This window comes from Dreissena polymorpha, chromosome 13, assembly GCF_020536995.1.
Source record: "Dreissena polymorpha isolate Duluth1 chromosome 13, UMN_Dpol_1.0, whole genome shotgun sequence".
Classification (NCBI taxonomy): domain Eukaryota; kingdom Metazoa; phylum Mollusca; class Bivalvia; order Myida; family Dreissenidae; genus Dreissena; species Dreissena polymorpha.
The window spans coordinates 24,640,213-24,664,887 of NC_068367.1; the positions used below are offsets into that span (position 1 = coordinate 24,640,213).

The 24,675-nt window shown below is 38.2% G+C and overlaps 2 protein-coding genes across 3 annotated transcripts in view; one reads left to right on the top strand and one right to left on the bottom strand.

Moving 5' to 3' along the window:
• The window catches only part of LOC127856367 (uncharacterized), a 69,077-nt gene extending 49,272 nt beyond the window's left edge, over positions 1–19,805 (bottom strand). Inside the window, exons 1-13 of the mRNA XM_052392512.1 lie at positions 19,745–19,805; positions 19,252–19,409; positions 18,914–18,961; positions 17,733–17,793; positions 15,563–15,792; positions 14,331–14,607; positions 13,346–13,426; positions 11,995–12,105; positions 10,619–10,780; positions 8,290–8,442; positions 5,266–5,377; positions 2,844–2,944; positions 1,133–1,225 (exon numbers count right to left, since the gene is read on the bottom strand). Coding sequence (XP_052248472.1) covers positions 1,133–1,225; positions 2,844–2,944; positions 5,266–5,377; positions 8,290–8,442; positions 10,619–10,780; positions 11,995–12,105; positions 13,346–13,426; positions 14,331–14,607; positions 15,563–15,792; positions 17,733–17,793; positions 18,914–18,961; positions 19,252–19,400 — 1,578 coding nt within the window. The 5' untranslated portion in view covers positions 19,401–19,409; positions 19,745–19,805. The remainder of the gene's footprint in view (positions 1–1,132; positions 1,226–2,843; positions 2,945–5,265; positions 5,378–8,289; positions 8,443–10,618; positions 10,781–11,994; positions 12,106–13,345; positions 13,427–14,330; positions 14,608–15,562; positions 15,793–17,732; positions 17,794–18,913; positions 18,962–19,251; positions 19,410–19,744) is intronic.
• Positions 19,806–19,898: 93 nt separating this feature from the next.
• Positions 19,899–24,675, top strand: part of LOC127856373 (ES1 protein homolog, mitochondrial-like) — a 43,122-nt gene continuing 38,345 nt past the window's right edge. The window contains exon 1 of one of the 2 annotated variants that reach the window (XM_052392519.1): positions 19,899–20,098. In XM_052392519.1, the coding sequence (XP_052248479.1) occupies positions 19,982–20,098 (117 nt within the window). In that variant the 5' untranslated portion in view covers positions 19,899–19,981. The remainder of the gene's footprint in view (positions 20,099–24,675) is intronic. The other variant, XM_052392518.1, reaches the window with a different exon arrangement.

A 24,675-nucleotide genomic window follows, 5' to 3' on the forward strand; every position in this document is an offset into this window, starting at 1 on the left:
AGGGACAAAGGGGGTGTAATGCATGTCCACACAGGCTTATCAGGGACAAAGGGGGTGTAATGCATGTCTGCACAGGCTAATAAGGAACAAAGGGGGTTTAATGCATGTCCACACAGGTTAATCAGGGACAAAGAGGGTTTAATGCATGTCCACACAGGCTAATCAGGGACAAAGGGGGTTTAATGCATGTCCACACAGGCTTATCAGGGACAAAGGGGGTTTAATGCATGTCCACACAGGCTAATCAGGGACAAAGGGGGTTTAATGCATGTCCACACAGGCTTATCAGGGACAAAGGGGGTTTAATGCATGTCTGCACAGGCTAATCAGGGACAAAGGGGGTTTAATGCATGTCCACACAGGCTAATCAGGGACAAAGGGGGTTTAATGCATGTCCACACAGGCTAATCAGGGACAAAGGGGGTTTAATGCATGTCCACACATGATAATCAGGTAAAAAGGGGCTTTAATGCATGTCCACACAGGCTAATCAGGGGCAAAGGGGGTTTAATGCATGTCCACACAGGATAATCAGGGAAAAAGGGGCTTTAATGCATGTCCACACAGGCTAATCAGGGACAAAGGTGGTTTAATGCATGTCCACATAGGCTAATCAGGGACAAAGGGGCTTTAATGCATGTCCACACAGGCTTATCAGGGACAAAGGTGCTTTAATGCATGTCTACACAGGCTAATAAGGAACAAAGGGGGTTTAATGCATGTCCACACAGGCTAATCAGGGACAAAGAGGGTTTAATGCATGTCCACACAGGCTAATCAGGGACAAAGGGGGTTTAATGCATGTCCACACAGGCTAATCAGGGACAAAGGGGGTTTAATGCATGTCCACACAGGCTAATCAGGGACAAAGGGGGTTTAATGCATGTCCACACAGGCTAATCAGGGACAACTCTTTCTGCATAAACTGGATTTTTGCTAAGAAGATACTTTTTTTTAACAGAAAATATTATAAAAGTGGAAAGTGTTCCAGATTTACATGTACCTGGGCGGACTGCACAGGCTAATCTGGGACGACACTTTACACACATGCATTAAGCCCCCATTTCACATAGCGAGGCTCATGTATATATATTCAATTCTTATGGGCAGATGTTACATAAGAGTAACCTACCAGTTTCGGGCTCAGTTCTATATCCCACTTGTTATGCCTCAACTCATCCTGGGCAACCATTTTGTGTCGCTCATACGCTATTGGAAATATGGACTGAAGTACGAACAAGCATTTTAAAAACAGTGAATGCAGTGGATATACATGTATTCATTGTTCTTCATTGTTGAATGCTCAAATCTTAAACTGCAGAAGACTACTTGTATATTCAAGTTGTGGTTATGTTCATATCTATATTAACATGTTGTGGTTATGTTCATATCTATATTAACATGTTGTGGTTATGTTCATATCTATATTAACATGTTGTGGTTATGTTCATATCTATATTAACATGTTGTGGTTATGTTCATATCTATATTAACATGTTGTGGTTATGTTCATATCTATATTAACATGTGGTTATGTTCATATCTATATTAACATGTTGTGGTTATGTTCATATCTATATTAACATATGAGCCATTCTCTTTGAAAAGGGGGTTTAATGCATCTGCCTAAAGTGTGATCCCAGACTGGGCAGTCTGCACATGCTAATCAGGGATGACACTTGCTGCTTTTATGATATTTATCGTTTAGTTTAAAGAGTCTCTTCTTAGCAATAATCAAGGTTAGGCGAAAAGTGTTGTCCCTGATTGGTGATAAGCCTGTGCGGACTACACAGTCTAATCTGGGATGACACTTTGCGCATATGCATTTAACCCTTTTTTTAGTGAGGACGGCTCATATTCTTTTTTAAAAGTCTGCTAACTCCGTTGGTATATCTCTGTCAAACGGATACACAGGTTTGATTCCTGGCCTGGTGACATGGAAACATTGAGTAAATAAGTTTCACAACTCAGTATTAAAAGTGGTTTGTATAATAGCCTGACATAACTGTTTTTAAATATGTGTCTCGTTCTGAGAAAACTGGGCAAAATGCATGTGCGTTATGTGTCGTCCCAGATTAGCCTGTGCAGTCCGCACAGGCTAATCTGGGACGACACTTTCCGCTTTTATAGTATTTTAAGTTTCAAGGAAGTCCCTCCTTACTGAAAATCAAGTTTATGCGGAAAGTGTCGTCCCTGATTAGCCTGTGTGGACTGCCGACTTTACTCACATGCATTACGCCCAGTTATCTCAGAACACGACGCATATGTATTTGGATGTTTTCATACTATAAATCATGTATTATGTAAAGATGGCTTTGATTTATCTGCAATAATCTTCTATTTTGTTTGGCATAATTTGTTTACCATAAAATGTTAATTTATCATACAAATACATTCCTTTACATACACATTTAAAAGAACTAATATATTCTATTTATTACAGATACACAAATACAATACAATATTATCTGAAACACCAGTCGACAATAATAAACATGTAGTACATTTGTATATCAATTTTTCATTGTGTCACTTTGTGTGGAAGGTTTTAAGTATGCACTTTTCATCAAGTGTACTAAATTATGATGAGAACAAACTATTAATTATATTTAAAAATACCTAAACACTATCATTTATTTAAAGATTACTTTGAAAATTACTTATAACAAAGTGATGTGATACTGATATTGTTCTTTTTCTTTCTATGTTATCTGTCTTTGATATAAGACTACATGACAATACACCATACCTCAGACATATAAGAGTGCCTGTATACAAGCACTTGTTTAGTACCATTTCATGAATTATACATGCACAAATTAAAGACACAGGTACCCTTTTACCTGTACAACATCTGTCAGAATGGTTGTCAGGGACTGCTCTGGCACCATCAGCAAGTAGGAGGTTGCCTGTAGTGTCAGGGACAGCAACTCTATCAGAGGCACTAGAACAATGACACAATATTCAGGAGCTTGTCTGTAGTGTCAGAGACAGTAACTCTATCAGAGGCACTAACACAATATTAAGGAGCTTGCCTGTAGTGTCAGAGACAGTAACTCTATCAGAGGCACTGAAACAATGACACAAGATTAAGGAGCATGCCTGTTGTGTCAGGGACAGTAACTTTATCAGAGGCATGAAACAATGGCACAAGATTAAAGAGCTTGCCTGTAGTGCCAGGGACAATAACTCTGTCTGAGGCACTGAAACAATGACACAAGATTAAGGAGCTTGCCTGTAGCGTCAGGGACGGTAACTCTATCTGAGGCAATGAAACAATGGAATGAGATTAAGGAGCTTGCCTGTATTGTCAGGGACAGTAGCTCTATCAGAGGCACTTAAACAATGACACGAGATTAAGGAGCATGCCTGTTGTTTCAGGGATAGTAACTCTATCAGAGACACTGAAACACAAGACCATCTACGTTATGGTAATCTGTAGCCACATAAGTCTGGGTTAGTGCCTCTGTCAGCAGCACGGCAAAAACAGATATGTCAATGTAGCCGGGAGTCAGAACACCTGTGAGTTTTATACACTTCTTAAAATAACTGTAAGCAACACAAGCTGTCCCAAGAAATCACGTTTGTATATTCTTCTGCTTTGATAGTATAATGTACATTTTCGGGCAGTCCCCTTATATGATACCACAAAAGTTTCTTTAAAGTTGAATATCCGAAGTAGTTATAATGGAATATATAAAACTAAAAGATGAACACCTTTAAATGAAAACGAGAAATTTGTCATGCCAAGAAATCGTATTTTCAAATTTTTACAAATACAAAGAGTAAAAAAAGCGACACTTTTCTGCTAAATCAATCACAGGTCAGAGTTATGGAACTTGGTCAGTGAATTTGAATACCTAAGGTACAAACAGTGATAAGGAGATGTTGCACATTTAACCCTTTGCATGCTGGGAAATTTGTCGTTTGCTAAAATGTCATCTGCTGAATTTTTAAAATTAGCATTTCTTTGATTTTCACTGACACCCCAGTCTGCCCTGCTCTCTACTCACACACATTGTCTGAGGGCTGTGAAGGACTGACATCCCAGTCTGCCCTGCTCTCTACTCACACACATTGTCTGAGGGCTGTGAAGCACTGACACCCCAGTCTGCCCTGCTCTCTACTCACCCACACCGTCGGAGGGCCGTGAAGGACTGACAACCCAGTCTGCCCTGCTCTCTACTCACACACACTGTCTGAAGGCTGTGAAGCACTGACACCCCAGTCTGCCCTGCTCTCTACTCACCCACACCGTCTGAGGGCCGTGAAGGACTGACACCCCAGTCTGCCATGCTCTCTACTCACCCACACCATCTGAGGGCCGTGAAGGACTGACATCCCAGTCTGCCCTGCTCTCTACTCACCCACACTGTCTGAGGGCTGTGAAGGACTGACACCCCAGTCTGCCATGCTCTCTACTCACCCACGCTGTCTGAGGGCCGTGAAGGACTGACAACCCAGTCTGCCCTGCTCTCTACTCACCCACGCTGTCTGAGGGCTGTGAAGCACTGACACCCCAGTCTGCCCTGCTCTCTACTAACCCACACGGTCTGAGGGCTGTGAAGGACTGACACCCCAGTCTGCCCTGCTCTCTAGTCACCCACACCGCCTGAGGGCTGTGAAGCACTGACACCCCAGTCTCCCCTGCTCTCTACTCATCCACACCGTCTGAGGGCTGTGAAGGACTGACACCCCAGTCTGCCCTGCTCTCTACTCACCCACACGGTCTGAGGGCTGTGAAGGACAAACACCCCAGTCTGCCCTGCTCTCTACTCACCCACACTGTCTGAGGGCCGTGAAGGAATGACTCCCCAGTCTGCCCTGCTCTCTACTCATCCACACTGTCTGAGAACACCGTCTGAGAGCTGTGAAGGACTGACCCCCCCAGTCTGCCCTGCTCTCTTCTCACCCACACTGTCTGAGGGCTGTGAAGGACTGACACCCCAGTCTGCCCTGCTCTCTACTCACCCACCCTGTCTGAGGGCTGTGAAGGACTGACCCCCTTGTCTGCCCTGCTCTCTACTCACACACACCGTCTGAGGGCTGTGAAGGACTGACACCCCAGTCTGCCCTGCTCTCTACTCACCAACACCATCTGAGGGCTGTGAAGGACTGACCGCCCAGTCTTCCCTGCTCTCTACTCACCCACACCGTCAGAGGGCCGTGAAGGACTGACACCCCAGTCTGCCCTGCTCTCTACTCACCCACATTGTCTGAGGGCCGTGAAGGATGACACCCCAGTCTGCCCTGCTCTTTACTCACCCACGCCGTCTGAGGGCCGTATTCCTCTCTCTGAGTAGAGTGTCTTCATCTTGGCGATGACAGTGCAGGCCTTGCAGTGCAGCAGGTGCAGGGTCTCCTTCAGGATGTCAAACTGGAATCATGCCCCATTGCTTTAAATCAGAGCTGTACCAGAGGGGGTAATCATGAAGTCAAGATGGTAAAATCGCTGTCGACACAGGTATTTTTCGCCGTTTAATACCCTCATTACTTTTTGTTTAATTTTAAAATACCACTCACTTTCCAGCCATATCAGTAAGAAAATGAAAGTCTTAATATTTGCTTCATATCTTGACTTTCCTCGCTATGAATTTTATAAGCGAGAGCTGTAATTTTGTGATCTCCATATGAAAATTTGTCTTTGCATGGACGCCCCATTTTGACTATCATGTGATAACCTCCTCTGTATAATACCCACAGTATTCTACAAAGTAAAACTACACTTGCTGCAGGTCGAGATAAATGTCATCACTTGATTGAGGTTCTTTTTCAATGGCAAGTGTCAGTTACACAAGGAATAGAACAAGGGCTAATTGTAAAACATGCATGCTCCCTAAATGGGCTTTCAGTTGTAGTGGCAGCCATTGTGTGAATACGTTTTCTGTCACTGTGACCTTGACCTTTGACCTAGTGACTGGAAAATCAATAGGGGCCATCTGCCAGTCATCATCAATGTACCTATGAAGTTTCATGATCCTAGGCCTAAGCATTCTTGAGTTATCATCCGGAAACCATTTTACTGTTTCGAGTCACTGTGACCTTGACCTTTGACCTAGTGACTGGAAAATTAATAGGGGTCATCTGCCAGTCATGATCAATGTACTTATGAAGTTTCATGATCGTAGGCGTAAGCATTCTTGAGTTATCATCCGGAAACCATTTTACTATTTCGAGTCACTGTGACCTTGACCTTTGCCCTAGTGACCTGAAAATCAATAGGGGTCATCTGCCAGTCATTATCAATGTACCTATGAAGTTTCATGATCCTAGGTGTAAGCATTATTGAGTTATCTCCGGAAACAATTTTATTGTTTAGAGTCACTGTGACCTTGACCTTTGACCTAGTGACCTGAAAATCAATAGGGGTCATTTGCCAGTCATGATCAATGTACCTATGAAGTTTCATGATCCTAGGCCTAAGCATTCTTGAGTTATCATCCGGAAACCATTTTACTATTTCAAGTCACTGTGATCTTGACCTTTGACCAAGTGACCTGAAATTCAATAGGGGTCATCTGCCAGTGATGATCAATGTACCTATGAAGTTTCATGATCCTACCCTAAGCCTTCTTGAGTTATCATCCGGAAACCATCTGGTGGACAGAATGACGGACCGACCGACCGACATGAGCAAAACAATATACCCCCTCTTCTTTGAAGGGGGGCATAACTTAGACAAAAACACACTACAAACACACACAAAATAAAACTTTTGTCATTGCTTTGGAGAGATCAAGGCAAAACATGGCATTTAAGGGTTTAAACCAGGTAAAATATAGCATTTAAGGGTTTAAACCAGGTAAAACATAGCATTAAAGGGTTTAATCCAGGCAAAACAGCATTTAAGGATTAACACCAGTGTCAAGGGTTTTAACCAGTTACAAGGGTTTAAACCAGTGTCAAGGATTTAAACCAGTGTCAAGGGTTTTAACCAGTGTCAAGGGTTTAAACCAGTGTCAAGGGTTTAACCCAGTATCAAGGGTTTAAACCAGTGTCAGGGAGCCCAAACCATGCACTTTCCACTGAAACTGATCTACCTTCAGGATTTTTTATTCTTCATCAACCTGGTCGATGAATAATCAAAACAATAGCAACTCTAATCAAATAGACTTATAAAACCATGATGCTTTTCATTGACTGTTTGAATGTTGTGATCACAATTTTAATCAGGTAATGTTTATAGTTGGTGTCTATTATAAACTTAGAAAATAAGGAAAATAATTTTTCTCCTGATAGAGTTTATTAAGTATCACTGTTTGCTATATAACAGGGGCTGGTATTTGCAAAGCATCTTAATAGAAATTGTATCCTTTTCCTTTAAAGGTCGAATATCCTCAAGTTTATACATCCACACGAAAAAACAAGTACAATGCTTCTGAATATAATTTCAATAACATCACAATTACAATGCCATTTCAGGAATATGCAAGACATGAAATTTTCATGAACTATTTATCTTTTGTAAAATTTTTTTAAATACACACAAAGATTTAACCTAGAAAAAACATTTAAGCACTTTTTTAACATCATTTGTGTAAACAAGTCCAGTCTATGGATGAATGCTGAGTGTAATAATTAAACATAACTGTTAACCTCATCTTTTATTTTTACTGTAAATTAATAAAACAAGACTATTGTCAAGCAATATGGTCCCCTACCGTCTCCACAATTGTCAGAAATTCCAGCATTGTCAGCAATTTTTTTTGTTGTTGTTGCCATAGCGACCAGAAATTTTGAAGTAGGAACAAAATGAAATGACATGCATAATCTCCATATTGCCATCTATCCATGTTTCAAGTTTCATAAAAAAATATTAAGAACTTTTAAAGTTATCACAGGATCCAGAAAACCACCATTTTCAGCAGTATTTATAGTCTATTGGTTGCCATAGCAACCGGAATTTTTGATGTAGGAACAAAATGAAATGACATGCATAATCTCCATATTGCAGTCCATCCATGTTTCAAGTTTCATGAAAAAATGTGAAGAACTTTAAAAGTTATTGCAGGATCCACTATTTTCAGCAATATTTCTAAGTCTTTTTGTTGCCATAGCAACCAGAACTCTTGATGTAGGAACAAAATAAAATGACGTGCATAATTTCCATATTGCCATCTATCCATGTTTCAAGTTTCATGAAAAAAGTTATCGCAGGATACAGAAAAGTGTGACAGACAGACTGACAGACATACAGAGAGCAAACCATAAGTCCACTACGGTTTCACCGGTAGCGGACAATTAAATATATCAATTCAAAGTTATCATAAGCATTATACTGAGCTGTACCTCATCTTGAACAATCACCAGGTATGACCTCTTGGTAGGCATGGTTTCCATGACAGCAGTCAGTGACGAGGTCACATGGTACAGGAACCATACGGTGGGGTCAAAGTTCAACGCAAGGTAATTCAGGTAGACTATCTTCCTGTATTGTTCTCCCTAGATGTATGAAATATAAAAGATGTATGTGCATATAAGTTAATTAGAGCAAGTAAATAATATGATTTTACCAGTGGTATTTATCAACACCTAAACCCTTTGCATGCTGGGAAATTTGTCGTCTGCTAAAATGTTGTCTGCTAAATTTCTAAAATTAGCATTTTCTTCGATTTTTTTCAAAGAATACTATCAGAATAGCAAACAGTTTGGATCCTGATGAGACGCCACGTTCTGTGGCGTCTCATCAGGATCCAAACTGTTTGCACAGGCCTTCAAAATTCGGTTCCCGCACTGAAAGATTTAAGCCAGCATTGGGTAAATAACATTTTGTCGGACAAACTGCCTTTCAACACAATTAAATCAATCAGACATGTAGAGTGCAATTATGTAAATTTGTTTATTTATGTGATGGTATTTTTAGTTTGTATTCACTTAATTTTCCAAACAAAGATGAATAATGTGAGAAATAATCACAAAAGTTAGCGATGAGTTGATTAAAGCTTACTTTATTTTCTCGCATAAAAACAAAGAACCTATTACTATTTTAATTAAATACTTATTAAACTTATATGTCAAAAGCAATTAATAAATATTCTCTGCCCTGAAACATGTTACAAGCCACGCTGAATGAAGTCAAAGAATAAAACTGCACCGATCAGACAAGTCAAATAAGACAAGATACAAGCCATCATTGTTGATTTTCAAAAGTTGATTTTCAACACTTGTAAACTGTTTTATCAGATTGGACATAGGTTGCTTCATAACTAAACTACGATTTAAGCATTAATGCCTAAATTAGTGCGTTATCATCATTTTACTCTAACTAACTAGTTTTGTAAATTTTCACATGGATAGTATTAAACATTATAGGCTTGACAAATAGAAGGTGAACACTGCTGCTGAAAAATGCTGATAAAAGTAACTCCTAGATGTATCTGTTGCTTTTCCAGACCTAACACTAACAAAGATATATACTATTCAGAAGTTACTCTGCCATTCACTGCAATGGCTACATGTATTTGTCACTTTTGGCTAAAAAAGTGTATTTGACTCCAATTTATCTTTCCAAAAAAAACCATGATGTTGCAACCGAAACATAATTTCAATGCTACTTGATTAATTGACCCTTTACCACTTAGATACATAATTTCACGCATATGTAGTCCCTAAGAAAGTTATATTTAATTTAAGACCTTTCTTACTAGATTCAAGTTGTTAAGGCTTCATCTCCAAACCTTAGATACTGATGATTAGCAAATATTGCTGTTTGCAAAAGCCATTTTCACTTTGCTTCTTATGGGGAAAAGCATTAATTTGGCTTAAGAAAAGATTGATCTAGAAAGAGATTCACCAGTGCACTAACCACAGCCTCCATGAAAGACTGTCATCTTTTGGACATTGGAAATACTGGCCGATACAAAGTAAAGTTTAAGTTCATATTTGTATTCAACTGACCAGTACATTGGAATTTGGGTTTAACAGACATTTTGGTCTGTAATGGTTTTTGATCTTGAACAATGCATATATCTAAGCCAGGACTCCATGAGCTGCTGCAAATGCCCTTTACCACTCAGAAGCAAAGTGAAAATGGCTATGTGCAACAGCATAAAACCAGAACAGCCTGCCAGTAACTCGCAGTCTGTTCAGGATTTATGCTGTTTGAGTCTCAGCAGTAACTAAGGGTTGGGAATGAAGCCTTTAAAACTTGAATACAGTAAAAAAGGTCTTTAATAAAATCAAACTTTCTGAGAGACTACAAATGCGTAATAATATGTATCTAAGTGGCAAAGGGTTAAATACATATCTAAGTGGTAAAGGGTTAAATGCGTGTCTAAGTGGTAAAGGGTTAAATACGTATCTAAGTGGTAAAGGGTTTAAAACAACTCCCAACATCTTTGTTTCCTGTCAAGGCCAAATAATAACTACAAAAGGCACACAAGTCGGCGGCCATGACTTATTGGATATGGTGTCCCCGACCCTCTGTCAATAGGAGGTTATGGGGTTGATCCAAATTGTTGGAGCGTTTTTAGATCTCCCCCAAAACACCAAGTGCAGGTTCTACCCAGGCAGCAGACTTGAGAACGTTTAAATATGTCTTTGATGCAATTGCAACAAAATAAATAGGTTTAGATTAAATTAATTTAAAGGAATATAAAACAGTGGGGCAAGCACTTACCACACCGTATCTAAGACTGAACTCCATGAGCAGTCTGCCCGATGCGGTGGAGAGGTTGGAGGTGGGGGCGGGCGCTACCAGCTCACTCTGCTGGCGGTACGGTGACTCGTAGCTGATCAGACGCTCAAGAAGCTGCCGGTACTGACGGTGCAGGTCAGGCATCTGGGAAAACAGGGTTTAATGCATGAGCATAGTGTTGTCCCAGATTGGCCTGTGCGGGCCTCACAGGCTAATCAGGGACAACACTTTCTCGCCTAAATTGGATTTTTGTTTAGAAAACAATTTCTTTAAATGAATAATTTCATAAAAGGAGAAAGTATTGTTCCTTATTAGCTTGCCTGCACTGCACAGGATAAACTGGGACGATATTTTACTAACCTGCATTAAGCCCCGTTTTCCCAGAGCATGTTTCATATGCAATCATTACATACATTACTCTGGATATGCAATCATTACATACATTACTCTGGATATGCAATCATTACATACATTACTCTGGATATGCAATCATTACATACATTACTCTGGATATGCAATCATTACATACATTACTCTGGATATGCAATCATTACATACATTACTCTGGATATGCAATCGTTACATACATTACTCTGGATATGCAATCATTTCATACATTACTCTGGATATGCAGTCATTACATACATTACTCTGGATATGCAATCATTTCATACATAACTCTGGATATGCAATCATTACATACATTACTCTGGATATGCAATCATTACATACATTACTCTGGATATGCAATCATTACATGCATTACTCTGGATATGCAATCATTACATACATTACTCTGGATATGCAATCATTACATGCATTACTCTGGATATGCAATCATTACATACATTACTCTGGATATGCAATCATTACATACATTACTCTGGATATGCAATCATTACATACATTACTCTGGATATGCAATCATTACATACATTACTCTGGATATGCAATCATTACATACATTACTCTGGATATGCAATCATTACATACATTACTCTGGATATGCAATCATTACATACATTACTCTGGATATGCAATCATTACATACATTACTCTGGATATGCAATCATTACATACATTACTCTGGATATGCAATCATTACATACATTACTCTGGATATGCAATCATTACATACATTTCTCTGGTATTCATATGCTTATTTAAAATCTCTATCCTTTCATTAACATATTAACACCTCTTTTGCGAATGGAAAACAACGTTTGTTGAATGTAATTGAATTATTGATTTGATTAAGCTCATTGTACATATACAAGATTGTTGTTCAAGTATAATTAACAGAATACTTTGGATTTCTGCTTTGAAAAAAGGATTTATATTTCATACTTCTCCCTTACCTTAGCATCTCTATCAGACAGCGCTGGCAGGCTAAAGTGCCAGAACTTGTTAAGCAGATCTGTGATGTGGGCTCGCTCCTTCTTCTGCCAGTGGTCGTAACCTATACGGTTCTGAAATATAATCCATTATCACTAGAAGCAAAAGGACCAAATTACTTGTATGAATATATGAATAAAAATAAAGAACTTTGACTATGTTAACATAAATATAAAAATAAATGTTTTAACAATTTCATCGCATAACGGGTGCCACGCTCGGCTGCGAAAGCTTGTCAGAATTTTTTTTTATAGAGGTCACAGTGACCTTGACCTTTGACCTAGTGACCCAAAAAAGGGTGTGGCATGTAGAACTCATCAAGGTGCATCTACATATGAAGTTTCAAAGTTGTAGGTGGAAGCACTTTGATTTTAGAGGCCATGTTAAGGTTTTAGCACGACGCCTACAGCGGACGACGAGCTGGCTATGTCAATACCTCCGGTTTTCTCCGAAAACAGCCTAGCTAAAAAATTAATAAAGGTTTTTGAAATATACAGTTTCTTTTTATCACATAGGTTAATGAAGAAATATATTAATCTGTTGACTGTCTGAAATTGTGACCAAGATTTTTTTTGATGAGTCAACATATTTTACAAGTGTAGTATCTACATCAATGTAAATTTTCAATATTGAGTGCACATTTTTGCATGTGCAGTCAGCACAGGCTAATCAGGGACAAACTAATTTGCTTAACAGTATTTTTTTGTTTAAAGGTAATCTCTTCTGAATGAAAATTCAGTTGAGACAGTAAGTGTTGTCCCTAATTCAGTTGAGACAGTAAGTGTTGTCCCTAATTCAGTTGAGACAGTAAGTGTTGTCCCTAATTCAGTTGAGACAGTAAGTGTTGTCCCTAATTCAGTTGAGACAGTAAGTGTTGTCCCTAATTCAGTTGAGACAGTAAGTGTTGTCCCTAATTCAGTTGAGACAGTAAGTGTTGTCCCTAATTCAGTTGAGACAGTAAGTGTTGTCCCTAATTCAGTTGAGACAGTAAGTGTTGTCCCTAATTCAGTTGAGACAGTAAGTGTTGTCCCTAATTCAGTTGAGACAGTAAGTGTTGTCCCTAATTCAGTTGAGACAGTAAGTGTTGTCCCTAATTCAGTTGAGACAGTAAGTGTTGTCCCTAATTCAGTTGAGACAGTAAGTGTTGTCCCTAATTCAGTTGAGACAGTAAGTGTTGTCCCTAATTCAGTTGAGACAGTAAGTGTTGTCCCTACTTTAGCCTTTACAGACGTCACAGGCTAATCTGGGAATACTTAATACACATGATTAAGCCTCGTTTTTCCAATGTGACAATTCTAAAAAAGTGATGTTTACTAGGAATGCCTTGGGGCTGTAGTAAGGGTTCTGGTTGTTTTCCAGAGCCTTCAGTTGTTGGACCAGCTCCTCTGCCAGGACCTGTCAATCATTGGGAATGGATAAGGATTGACTGGGTAAGGACAACAAACACATTTGAGTAGCGCTTTGAGAAAACTGGGCATAACTGCTTGTGCGTAAAGTGTCGTCCCAGATTAGCCTGTGCAGTCCTGCACAGACTAATCAGGGACAACACTTTCTGCCTTTATGAGATTTTTCGTTAAAATGAAGTCTCTCCTTAGCAAAAATCCAATTAAGGCGGAAAGTGTGGTCCCTGATTAGCCTGTGCGGACTGCACAAGCTTATCTGGGACGACACTTTACGCACATGCATTAAGCCCAGTTTTCTAGAACACGACTCATTTATTATTGTTGCCCCTTTATTTCTCAAATACACTGTTTGAATTGTTAAGATCCCTTAACAAATCAATTACAATTAAAGACCATTCTTAACAGATTCAAGTTATTTAGGCTTCATTTTGAATGTTACAATACTGATGAGCAGCAAACAGCATACAAACTGAACAGTCTGTGAGTAACTCGCAAGCTTTTCTGGTTTTATGCTGGTTGCACATAGAAAGGTACAATTTGCTTCTGAGCAAGAGAGGTTTTAACTACCATTTTTACAATACAAACAAAAGAAATTTTGATCCTAAGTGCAGCTTAAAGTTGTCCTTTATAGGTTGAAATAATGACAGATTACGTTTAAATGCAATTTAGGTCCAATGCCATAGCTCACATGTACTTGCCATTAATAAAACAACTCTTTGTCAAGTTATTGTGTGCAGATATATTAATATTCATGCTGCTTACAAGTTACTTCTATATATATTTAATTGTTTAAAAACAGGATTAGATGCACAAAAAAGTTCCATGTTCCAAAAATATTGTATTGAATAAATAATATTCAAAATCAAACAAGGCAAGTGTGTTAACCCATGACCCACCTTCTGTGGTGTTGTCTTCTTAATATGAGCAGTGACGATCTTCTCATAATGATTGAACTTCTCCTGGGTGAGTCGGAAGGCCCTCCGGAGCAGCTCGCACAGTGTTTCCGTGGGAACAAGTCCAGAGTCCTCCTGGTCTTCTAATCCACTGTCCTGCTGGGATGCCGGAGATTTGTTCCCAGCATGTCGTATAGACTGGCTCCCAGCAAATGTCGAGGACTTGTTACCAGCAAGCTTCAAGGACTGGCTCCCATCATGGATCAGACCCAACCTGGGACTGAAACACAGTGATGCATCCTAGTCAAATTGGACCCAAACATTAGATTTTAACTGATTTGTTTATGCATCTCTTTAAGAGAGACATATGCTAACTTTATTATGGTTTAAATATTTCTGAATACATACGTGACTTTTCATTCTGCGAGTTGATCTGTATTATGGTCATGTTTATTATTGATTATTGGCAATTTGAAACTTTAAAAAATGTTCTAAAAAGGCAGAAAAAATAATTCATGTCAAATGAATTTAACACACAAAAAATCAGCCCTAAGGACTTGTCTTATTTAACACTGCCTGACGATCTTGAACTTGACAAATGAGTGATTCAGGCAAGCAGAAATTCAAAAATATTTGGAAACAAGAGATTTGTTGGTCAGAAACACAATGCCCCCTATTGCGCCGCTTTGAAGCCATAAATTTGACCTTTGACCTTGAAGGATGACTTTGACCATGACCTTTCACCACTCAAAATGTGCAGCTCTATCAGATACACATGCATGCCAAATATGAAGTTGCTATCTTCAATATTAAAAAAGTTATGACCAAACTTTAACAAAGGTTAAAGTTTTAGGAAAGAAAAATACAATGATATTTGACCTTTGACCTTGAAGGATGACCTTGACCTTGACTTTTCACCACTCAAAATGTGCAGCTCCGTGAGAACATGCATGCCAAATATGAAGTTGCTTTCTTCAATAATGCAAAAGTTATTAAACTTTAACCAAGGTTAAAGTTTGTGACACACACATACAATGACTGACTGACACAATGACAGACAGACAGATAGACAGGCCAAAAACAATATACCCCCGATCTTTTGATCTGGGGGCATAAAAATAAAATAATTTCACTTATTGACCACTATTGCATACTGATTTGCGAAGATGGAACACAATACAATTGAGACTAACTATTTAATCATGAATCTGTTTATACTTATGCAAGATACACACAGGCTTTTCTCTACAGCTCCCCTCAGTTTTTCGCCTGCAGTGTGAGGTATAGGGGTGCCAGAGGAGGGGGGTTGTGGAGCACCCAGTACAGGATAGGCTGCACACTTGAGCGCGTTCTTAAACACCTGAAACTCTACTGCATCCAGCCCCACCACAGACTCATTATGTTCATGGTTTGGTTTCATCATCGCCCCTTCTTCAATGCCAGAATCTCGGCCATCGTTTCGCACCTGCCAATTGAACGTAGACTGCAACATTTGCCTTCTGTTTTTTGCCCTATCAAGTTGATGGCTTTTTACATATACGCAAGTAGGAAAAACAGATATTTTCCTATAGATTAAGAGCTCAGGAATTTCTTCCATTTTGGACTGCTGATCTTTTAAAACAAAATAATAGAGTATTCAATAATAAAAGCATATTTAAAACAATGAATCCTATGGTAAATCAAATGTAATGCTATCAAAAATTATTTTGTTAGTACTCTTTTATAGTTAAACCTGTCAACCTGAAGATACGGTACAGGTGATGGAGAGGATATGGTGTCCGTATAGCAATTAAGGGGGTCCCAGATTCCATTGCCACTCAAAGAAGGTTCTAAAGATTTCAATCACAGACACAAAGTACTGGTTCTTCCGCGGAAAAACTATGTCTCAATCAGCCTTAAGCCTTTTCTCATCAAGCGAAAGTAATTAGATTCAGACTAACTTGAGACCGCTTTGTGACAAATGTGACTTTTGACCCTGAACATCTTTGCAATCTTCAAGGGCACATTACACCGGAATGCGAGGATAACCAAGGATGAAACAAGAGATGTGTTCGTCAGAAACACAATACCCCCTACTGTGCCGCTTTGAAATAAAATTTATATTTATCATTTGGCAGGTATAGAAATCATCTCCCTTTAAATCTTATTACTTCCCTTGGATTTTGTCCAATCCAACCACAGGGGGGGGGGGGGGGGGGTCTGTAGACAGTCAAAAATGACCAAGTCAGACATCACTGACAACCAAGGCCTGTGGTTTATCAAAGAGATCATAGCCAGAGTTTATCATGTATCTATGGACATAAGTCCATAGGTATGTAATGAACCCTACTATAAATGATAATTATTAAAAAAACCTTTGACAAATCTATCATTAAAGTTATAAATAATCAAAATAACAAATCTGTACAGTAACTGTGAAAAGAACTTAAATTCTTGGAAAGAAAATATATAATATGAGATTTATAATTATATAAATTACTTCCCTTGAAAATAATTGTCTCTAACAAATCTATATTTTTAGTAGCAAATATATAAAAGCCACTACCGTGACTGTAGATTCACCACTCAAAATGTGCAGCTCCATGAGATTTGTAATTTTGACCTTAGACCTTGAAGGATAACCTTGACCTTGACTTTTCACCACGACGTGTTTGTCAGAAACACAATGCCGCCTACTGCGCCACTTTGATTTATTTAACAAAAATATATAGATTGGCAGGTCAGATAATTATGTCCATTTAAAGCTTATTACTTCCCTTGGATTTGTTTATTCGACCCCGTGACCTAGTTTTTGACCCGGCATGACCCATATTCGAACTTGACCTAGATATTGTCTAGATACAACTTCTGACCAAGTTTGGTAAAGATCTAATGAAAAGTATGTGAAATAGAGAGCGGACACGAAAAGTGTGACAGACAGACTGACAGACAGACTGACAGACTTACAGACGGACAGTGCGAAAACTATATACCCCCTTTTCTTCGAAAGGGGGCATAATAATGTCTTGCACATGTACACTTCATGATAAATATATATTCAAAGCTAAATTTAATCACTTGAGTCCTGTGGAAGATGTTTGCTCCACAAGCTTATAAAATATTAAACAACAACAATTCCAATGGTTAAGTCCAAAGGCACATTTCTCAGGAATGTGCAAATCATTGAGGACGGAAATAAGTGTTTTGCATATCTATACTTCATGACAAAATATTTAATGTTTTATTCAATCACATAAAAATGTTGAAGTAGTTCACCCCACAAAGTTATAACATCATTATGTGAAAAAACTGACAGATCTTCAAACATGAAAGAGTGATTCAATATACCCTGTGTCAAAATATGTTTACAGAAATATACACAAATATGTAGAAATTACTTAAATTTTAAAATAATCAAGAACTCACCAGACGAACACTGCAAAATGTCTGTTTACAGGCTGCCAAGAGCAGGCAGCACTTCCTCTGCCTGGATGAGAGAGAATCATGCTCTTTCACATATGCTTGCTAAATGCCATAGATGTTTTATACTAATAACTTTACTATTGATAATATGTGCACGTAGCACCATTCAAAACAAGACTGTAAGTATCTAAAAGTAATGAATATAAAGCATGGGCTAAATGATATTCATGATTGATTCATTATATCAATATAATACATGTAAGACTAGTATGATAATATTACAATATATTATGCATAAAATTCATTTCACGTAATGTTATCCAATTCTCATTTGGCATTGCATATTCATGGTTAGTAAACTGTGTTTCTTTCTTTTTTTTTTACTTGTCCACACCTTCAGTTAAAGAAAACTTGCAAGGTAACATAACATGTTATTCTATTATATTTGATGTTAGATGTTGGGAATTATAAATTGTCAACATTAATAACTCTGCCATCAGCTTAAATGCGCATATCCAATAATAAATTTCATGATATTTAATGCACTCTTTGGGTTATTTCAGTTTTTAGGGTGCAACAAGTGTCATTAAAATATCTAGTTAATGTTTCAAGTTATTTCAGTTGTTGCTGACACCGATACAGATAGACTATATTAACGAGGGAAATATAGCCCAGACTATAATATTAGTTTGATGATTATTCAGCTATCTCTACCAGCCCAATTGAAAAAAATGTGCACGTAAAACCCTGAAACTAGGAAAATTTTGTGTCGTGAAGTCTTCATATTGGGAAATTGGTGAATTTGATTTTTGTCTCAAAAATACTTAAAAATTGATATCTTAGTGTTGTCAAGTTGTCAATACTATAATAGCTTAGGTTCAATCTATAGAGCTGCATAGGGAACCTAAATATAAGTTGCATTTTATTTATATAAAATATTTGGGGGGGGGGGCAACTTCAATTTCCTAATTGGGGAAATGCAGTTTTCCGATACTTTATAAAAAAAGAAAAAAATCACTGTAATATTTTATGTAGTTACATGTTTTCACTATATAAATTATTATTATACAAGAAAGACAGAGAGAAGGCAGCCTAGCAACACTACTCAATAATTATGGTATTCAAAATACAAGATTATGAGCACACTTATATACAAGATTACTCAATAAAGTTTGAATACATACTCAAGACCCAGGAAATAACCGTGTATTTCTTTAATTGATGTCCCATGACTGCAAAAAAGGAAAAGACACATATAAATTAAACTCTTATTAAACTCATGATGGCAATTTAACTTTATTATACATTTATTGCAAAATCAATTTGTGAACATGATTTTATCAAATAAGACATTAATAGATAATAATTATAGCAAAAATTGGTAAACTATTCATCAAGTAATATTTTACTTCAATCATTTAAAATCAACATGAGGAACATGTGATCAAAACAAATAATTGAAAATCATGTACTAGAAATAACATTCGTTTCAACATTTACCTACTGGTAAAATTAAGACTACCTTAAAATGATGTTTCCAACATCAGACTTGTCTAAATGAAGATCTTCTTCATTGTCCACTGTTACACCACCCCGACTCCAAAGAGAGGCCTCATTCTCTGTAGCAACGCATAGAATGACCTCAGGGTCTAGATTTGGAGCTTCAGACATTACCGATATCTAATAAAATCAAACAATCAACACTGTTAACTATTTTGAAATTTCACTGCCTTTCTCTTGGTCTGTCATAAAAAATACATATATTCATGCACTAATTATGCCAACTAATTCAAAGATTGCTATCAATCGTAAACACTTTGAGAAAGGAAACGACTGAGATTCAATCATAGTGAGATTGGGAAGTTAACTTAAATTAAGTTCAATTTATAATTACACTTTATACGTTACTTTCTGTCTTTCATTGTAAATTCATGTAAACAAAGAATATGATGACTTTCAATTGGAAATATTTGTTTGCGTTGTGCAACTTTTACATAATTTAAATACATACGAACCCGAACACTAATAAAATGTACTGAACAGGAACGTCGTCCGCCATTTTGAACAGTCACATGATCAAAGTACTATCGTGTCCCGAAACCCGACGATTTATTCCGGAGAAATCCGGAGATAGCCGATGTGTCATGGTTAGGAAATTTTTAGTGTATGTTGGCCTCTTTATTCCAGCCGGTGTTTAAGTAAACATTCGCCCTTACGAACGTGCGCAAGGACAAGTTTAAGTTAAATTAAATATGTTTCCTTTGTACAGATCAGTATTTAAACGTTCTCTGAGTGCGCTTCATAAGAATGCTTCTATCACTAAAGACATGCACACAACTGTCATAAACATGAAACCCAACGTTGCAGTGGTATGACCATTTACTAAAATACCATTTACTAAGTTCTTCTTGAATGCTCTGAGCTTTTATGAGTATGATACCGTACGTACAGCTCATACCCGGAGGGTCAATATAGCTGGGAGTTGTATTATTGCAACTAACCATTTACTATAATAAAATAGTTGGTAATCAAAGCTCTGGAGGGTAACGGCTGCTGTTTAGAATAGAAATAACTGAATAAAATACTTTAGTTACAGGCTTGAGCGTTTGCTAAACATGTCTTAAACCGGACATGAGGATGACAAATATTGCCTGTCACAGACACTTATTGAGCGCATTAAACAACGCATGTTTCCATAAAACTAGAATTGACCTTAAAGTTTAAACCTATTTATTTGAGCTTGATTGCATAGACAGCCTCAGGCTTATTGAAATGCTCTCCAGTCCGTTTCCTGGGCCTAGAACATTCATTTCAAATTAAGGCAGAGAACTTCACTATTGTAAACACATCACTCTCAGTTATGTTATTTATTAAAGCCACACACCTTGAAATGAAATACATGTTAATCAATATATATTGATGCAATTTGAAAGTGTGCAAAATTGTCATTGAATCTATAGCCTAGTTAGCAAGTAATTTATTATTTTTTTAAATTTTAAAACCGAAAGTAAGATTTCTATACATATACGCCCATTTCGACAATCACGAATATTTTTAAGTTTTAAAGCGCAAAAAAGATGGATTTCTACCTCAGTGTAACCACCAGATATATTCTAATTGGCTTAGATTAAATTAAAGCCTAATTAGCAAGTATTTTATTATTTTTAAAACGGTACCGCTTTTAAAACCGAAAGTAGGATTTCTAGACGTATACGACCATTTCAACAAATGCGATTATTTTTTACAGTACTGTGTCTGCCCAGAAAGGGACTCAATAGCAATTAAATAAGCTTATTATGCCCCCCTTGGAAGGAGAGGGGGTATATTGCTTTGCACATGTCGGTCGGTCTTTCGGTCGGTCTGTCGGTTGGTCCATCAATCAGGTGGTTTCCGGATGATAACTCAAGAATGCTGTGGCCTAGGATCATAAAACTTCATAGGTACATTGATCATGACTCGCAGATGACCCCTATAGATTTTGAGGTCACTAGGTCAAAGGTCAAGGTCACGGTGACCCGAAATAGTAAAATGGTTTTTGGATGATAACTCAAGAATGCATACGCGGCCAACAGGGTGAACTCTGAACAATATAACTGAAGCAACTGGTCTGTAATCCTAAATCTATAATTATCAGTCCAATGAAACATCATCATTTGAGTAAAATAAAGTGGATCAGTAAAAATATTATCAGAAGATGAGATTTTTTGTATATTTTGTATATTAAATATTGTGTTAATGTTTAATTTTGTTGATTAATATAAATATAAGCAGGACAGGGGAGGTAATACACTATTATTTTATGTTTCTTATAAACAGGGGAAACAAATGCAATAAGTTAAAAATTTCATGTTAAATAAATAGAGGATATTTGTTCATGTCAGTGTGAGATCATTTGTTATTTTTTATGATCACATTTTATTATTACATGTACTTTGACAAAACAACACTTACCTGAATACCACAATCGATTCCACCCAAACAATACCCCACGCCCCTACCAGAATCCCTTCCCCCTCCAAACCTCATCCCCCCCCCAATTATTTTTTGTTAAACATCATCTAATAAATTACCACACCCCTTGATAATACCCCCCTCTCACCCCCTCACCCCCACTACCCCCCCCCCAAATATTTTGTTTATGCCCCCCTTTGAAGAAGAGGGGGTATATTGCTTTGCTCATGTTGGTCGGTCGGTCGGTAGGTCGTTCCGTCGGTCGGTCTGTCCACCAGGTGGTTTCCGGATGATAACTCAAGAACGCTTGGGGCTAGGATCATGAAACTTCATAGGTACATTGATCATGACTCGCAGATGACCCCTAGTGATTTTGAGGTCACTAGGTCAAGGTCACAGGTGAAGGTCAAATTTACTGGAAATAGGCATTTTAAGGATTTAGCATCATTCAAACAAGGGAAACAACTACCGTTTATGCATGTTCTTTTTATTACAGCATTTGCCTCCCTTTACTTCATTTAAAATCTCATTTTATAGCAGAGATTCCAAATCTGACCTGTAAATGAGCCCCATATTTACTGCCAGTGCTAGGTTACCTTTTCCCATTTGATCATTCTTAAGTATTGGTATTGTAATGCTGCTGCTATGCTACTGCTACTCCTCCTCCTTATCTTCTCCTTCTCCTTCTATTTCTCCTCCTCCTCCTCCTCCTCCTCCTCCTCCTCCTCCTCCTCCTCCTCCTCCTCCTCCTCCTCCTCCTCCTCCTCCTCCTCCTCCTCCTCCACCACCACCACCACAACCACCACCACCACCACCACCACCACCACCACCACCACCACCACCACCACCACCACCACCACCACCACCACAGTGACAAAAAACGTATTCACACAATGGCTGCTACTACAACTTATAGCCCATATAGGGGGGGCATGCATGTTTTAACAAACAGCCCTTGTTTAAACATCTAATAAATTACAACACCCCACATTATACCCCCCTCTCACTCCCCCAACCCCCCTACCCCCCATCCCCCCTACCCCCCCACCCCTCCAAACTTTATTTTATTTTTTTAACATCTAATTAATTACCACCAGCCAACATTATACCCCCCTCTCACTCCCCACCTACCCCCTCTACCCCCACACCCATTTTTTTAAACATCTAATAAATTACCACACCCCACATTATACCCCCCTCTCCCCCCCACCCCCCCTACCCCCCCCCACCCCCCCAATTTTTTTTTAAACATCATCTTATAAATGACCACAACCCACATTATACCCTCTCTCACCCCCCCTACCCCCCACCCCCCCTACCCCCCACCCCCTCCCCCCCATTTTTTTTTAAACATTTAATAAATTACCACACCCATCATTATACCCCCCCTCTCATTCCCCCCTACCCCCACCCCCAATTTTTTTTTAAACAACTTATAAATTACCACACCCCACATTATACCCCCCTCTAACTCCCCCCTACTCCCCACCCCCCCAAAAAAAAAATACTTAAAAAAACAACATCTAATAATTACCCCACCCCACATTATACCCCCTCTCACTCCCCCCTACACCCCACCCACCCCAATTTGTTTTTAAACATCTAATAAATTACCACACCCCACATTATACCCCTCTCACTCCCCCCAACTCCCTCACCCCCCACCCGTCCAAAAATAGGATTTTTTTAAACATCATCTCATAAATTACCCCACCCCACATTATACCCCCCTCTCACCCCACCCCCCTACCCCCCACCACCCATTTTTTTTTTTTAAACTAATAAATTACCACACCCCACATTATACCCCCCTCTAACCCCCCACCCCCCATTTTTTTTAAACATCTAATAAATTACCACACCCCACATTATACTCCCCTCTTACTCCCTCCTACCCCCCCACCCCCCACCCCCAACATTTTTTATGTCCCCCACTATAGTAGTGGGGGACATATTGTTTTTGCCCTGTCTGTTGGTCTGTCTGTTGGTCTTTTGGTCTGTTGGTCTGTCTGTTTGCGCCAACTTTAACATTTTGCAATAACTTTTGCTATAGACCGTTCCATAATTTAGTCATTACATAATTATCTCCCCTGAATTCTCTCCGCGTCCGCCATTACACTGCTGCTTAACAATCGGTAACATATATAAGAGAGCACCGATTATTCAACGGATGAATTTCTTTCTAAATTCTAAGGCCGTCATTACATGGTCTTGGTTGTCTTGGAAAACTAACACATTGACACATTAAAAAAAGCATTTAATTAAATTAAATGCATTATTTTCCATTTTATTATTTGCATCAATCTTTAAATCGTGTATGCCTTTTTATTCCAGTGTTTAATTGCCCCTTTGTTCTGCATAATCCGATTATCTCGTTTTGACCAGATATTGTCCAGACTTAACTAACCACATGGTGTCATAAACCACACTGGGTGGCAGATGACAGTCTGGTCATTAAACACAATTGATGATGCCACCATGTCTCATCTTCCTGGTAGTATTAAGCAGTCATTTGGTAAGATAATTTACCTCCGACATACTTAACAGTTGCGTAAATTAGATATGTTACATATTTTACAAATTAAAAGTTATGTCCAATATAGAATATCAGAAATTGTACACCGTAAAGATACTAGCCCGTTTAATTTATGAAAAAATAAAGTATTTAAAAAAAAATATAAAAATAAAACATTTAACGTATTTAGCGGGTATCGGTTAATTAAAACTACGTCATTCCGTATGAAGATTTGATATTACGGCAATGCACGAACGATATCATAAAAACAAGAAATTACATTTGACACCAAACAGAGGTTAAAAAAAAATAAAATATATATGTATATAAATATATGTGTGTTAAAATGTTCGATATGTGTCACTCATACTCACTAGTTACGAGTTTTCAATATACATGAGTACACAGTTCAATTTGCATCATATGAAGTTGTGTTTTTTTAGTTGTATGTTAATATTCCTCAATAGCGTCATTCTTTGT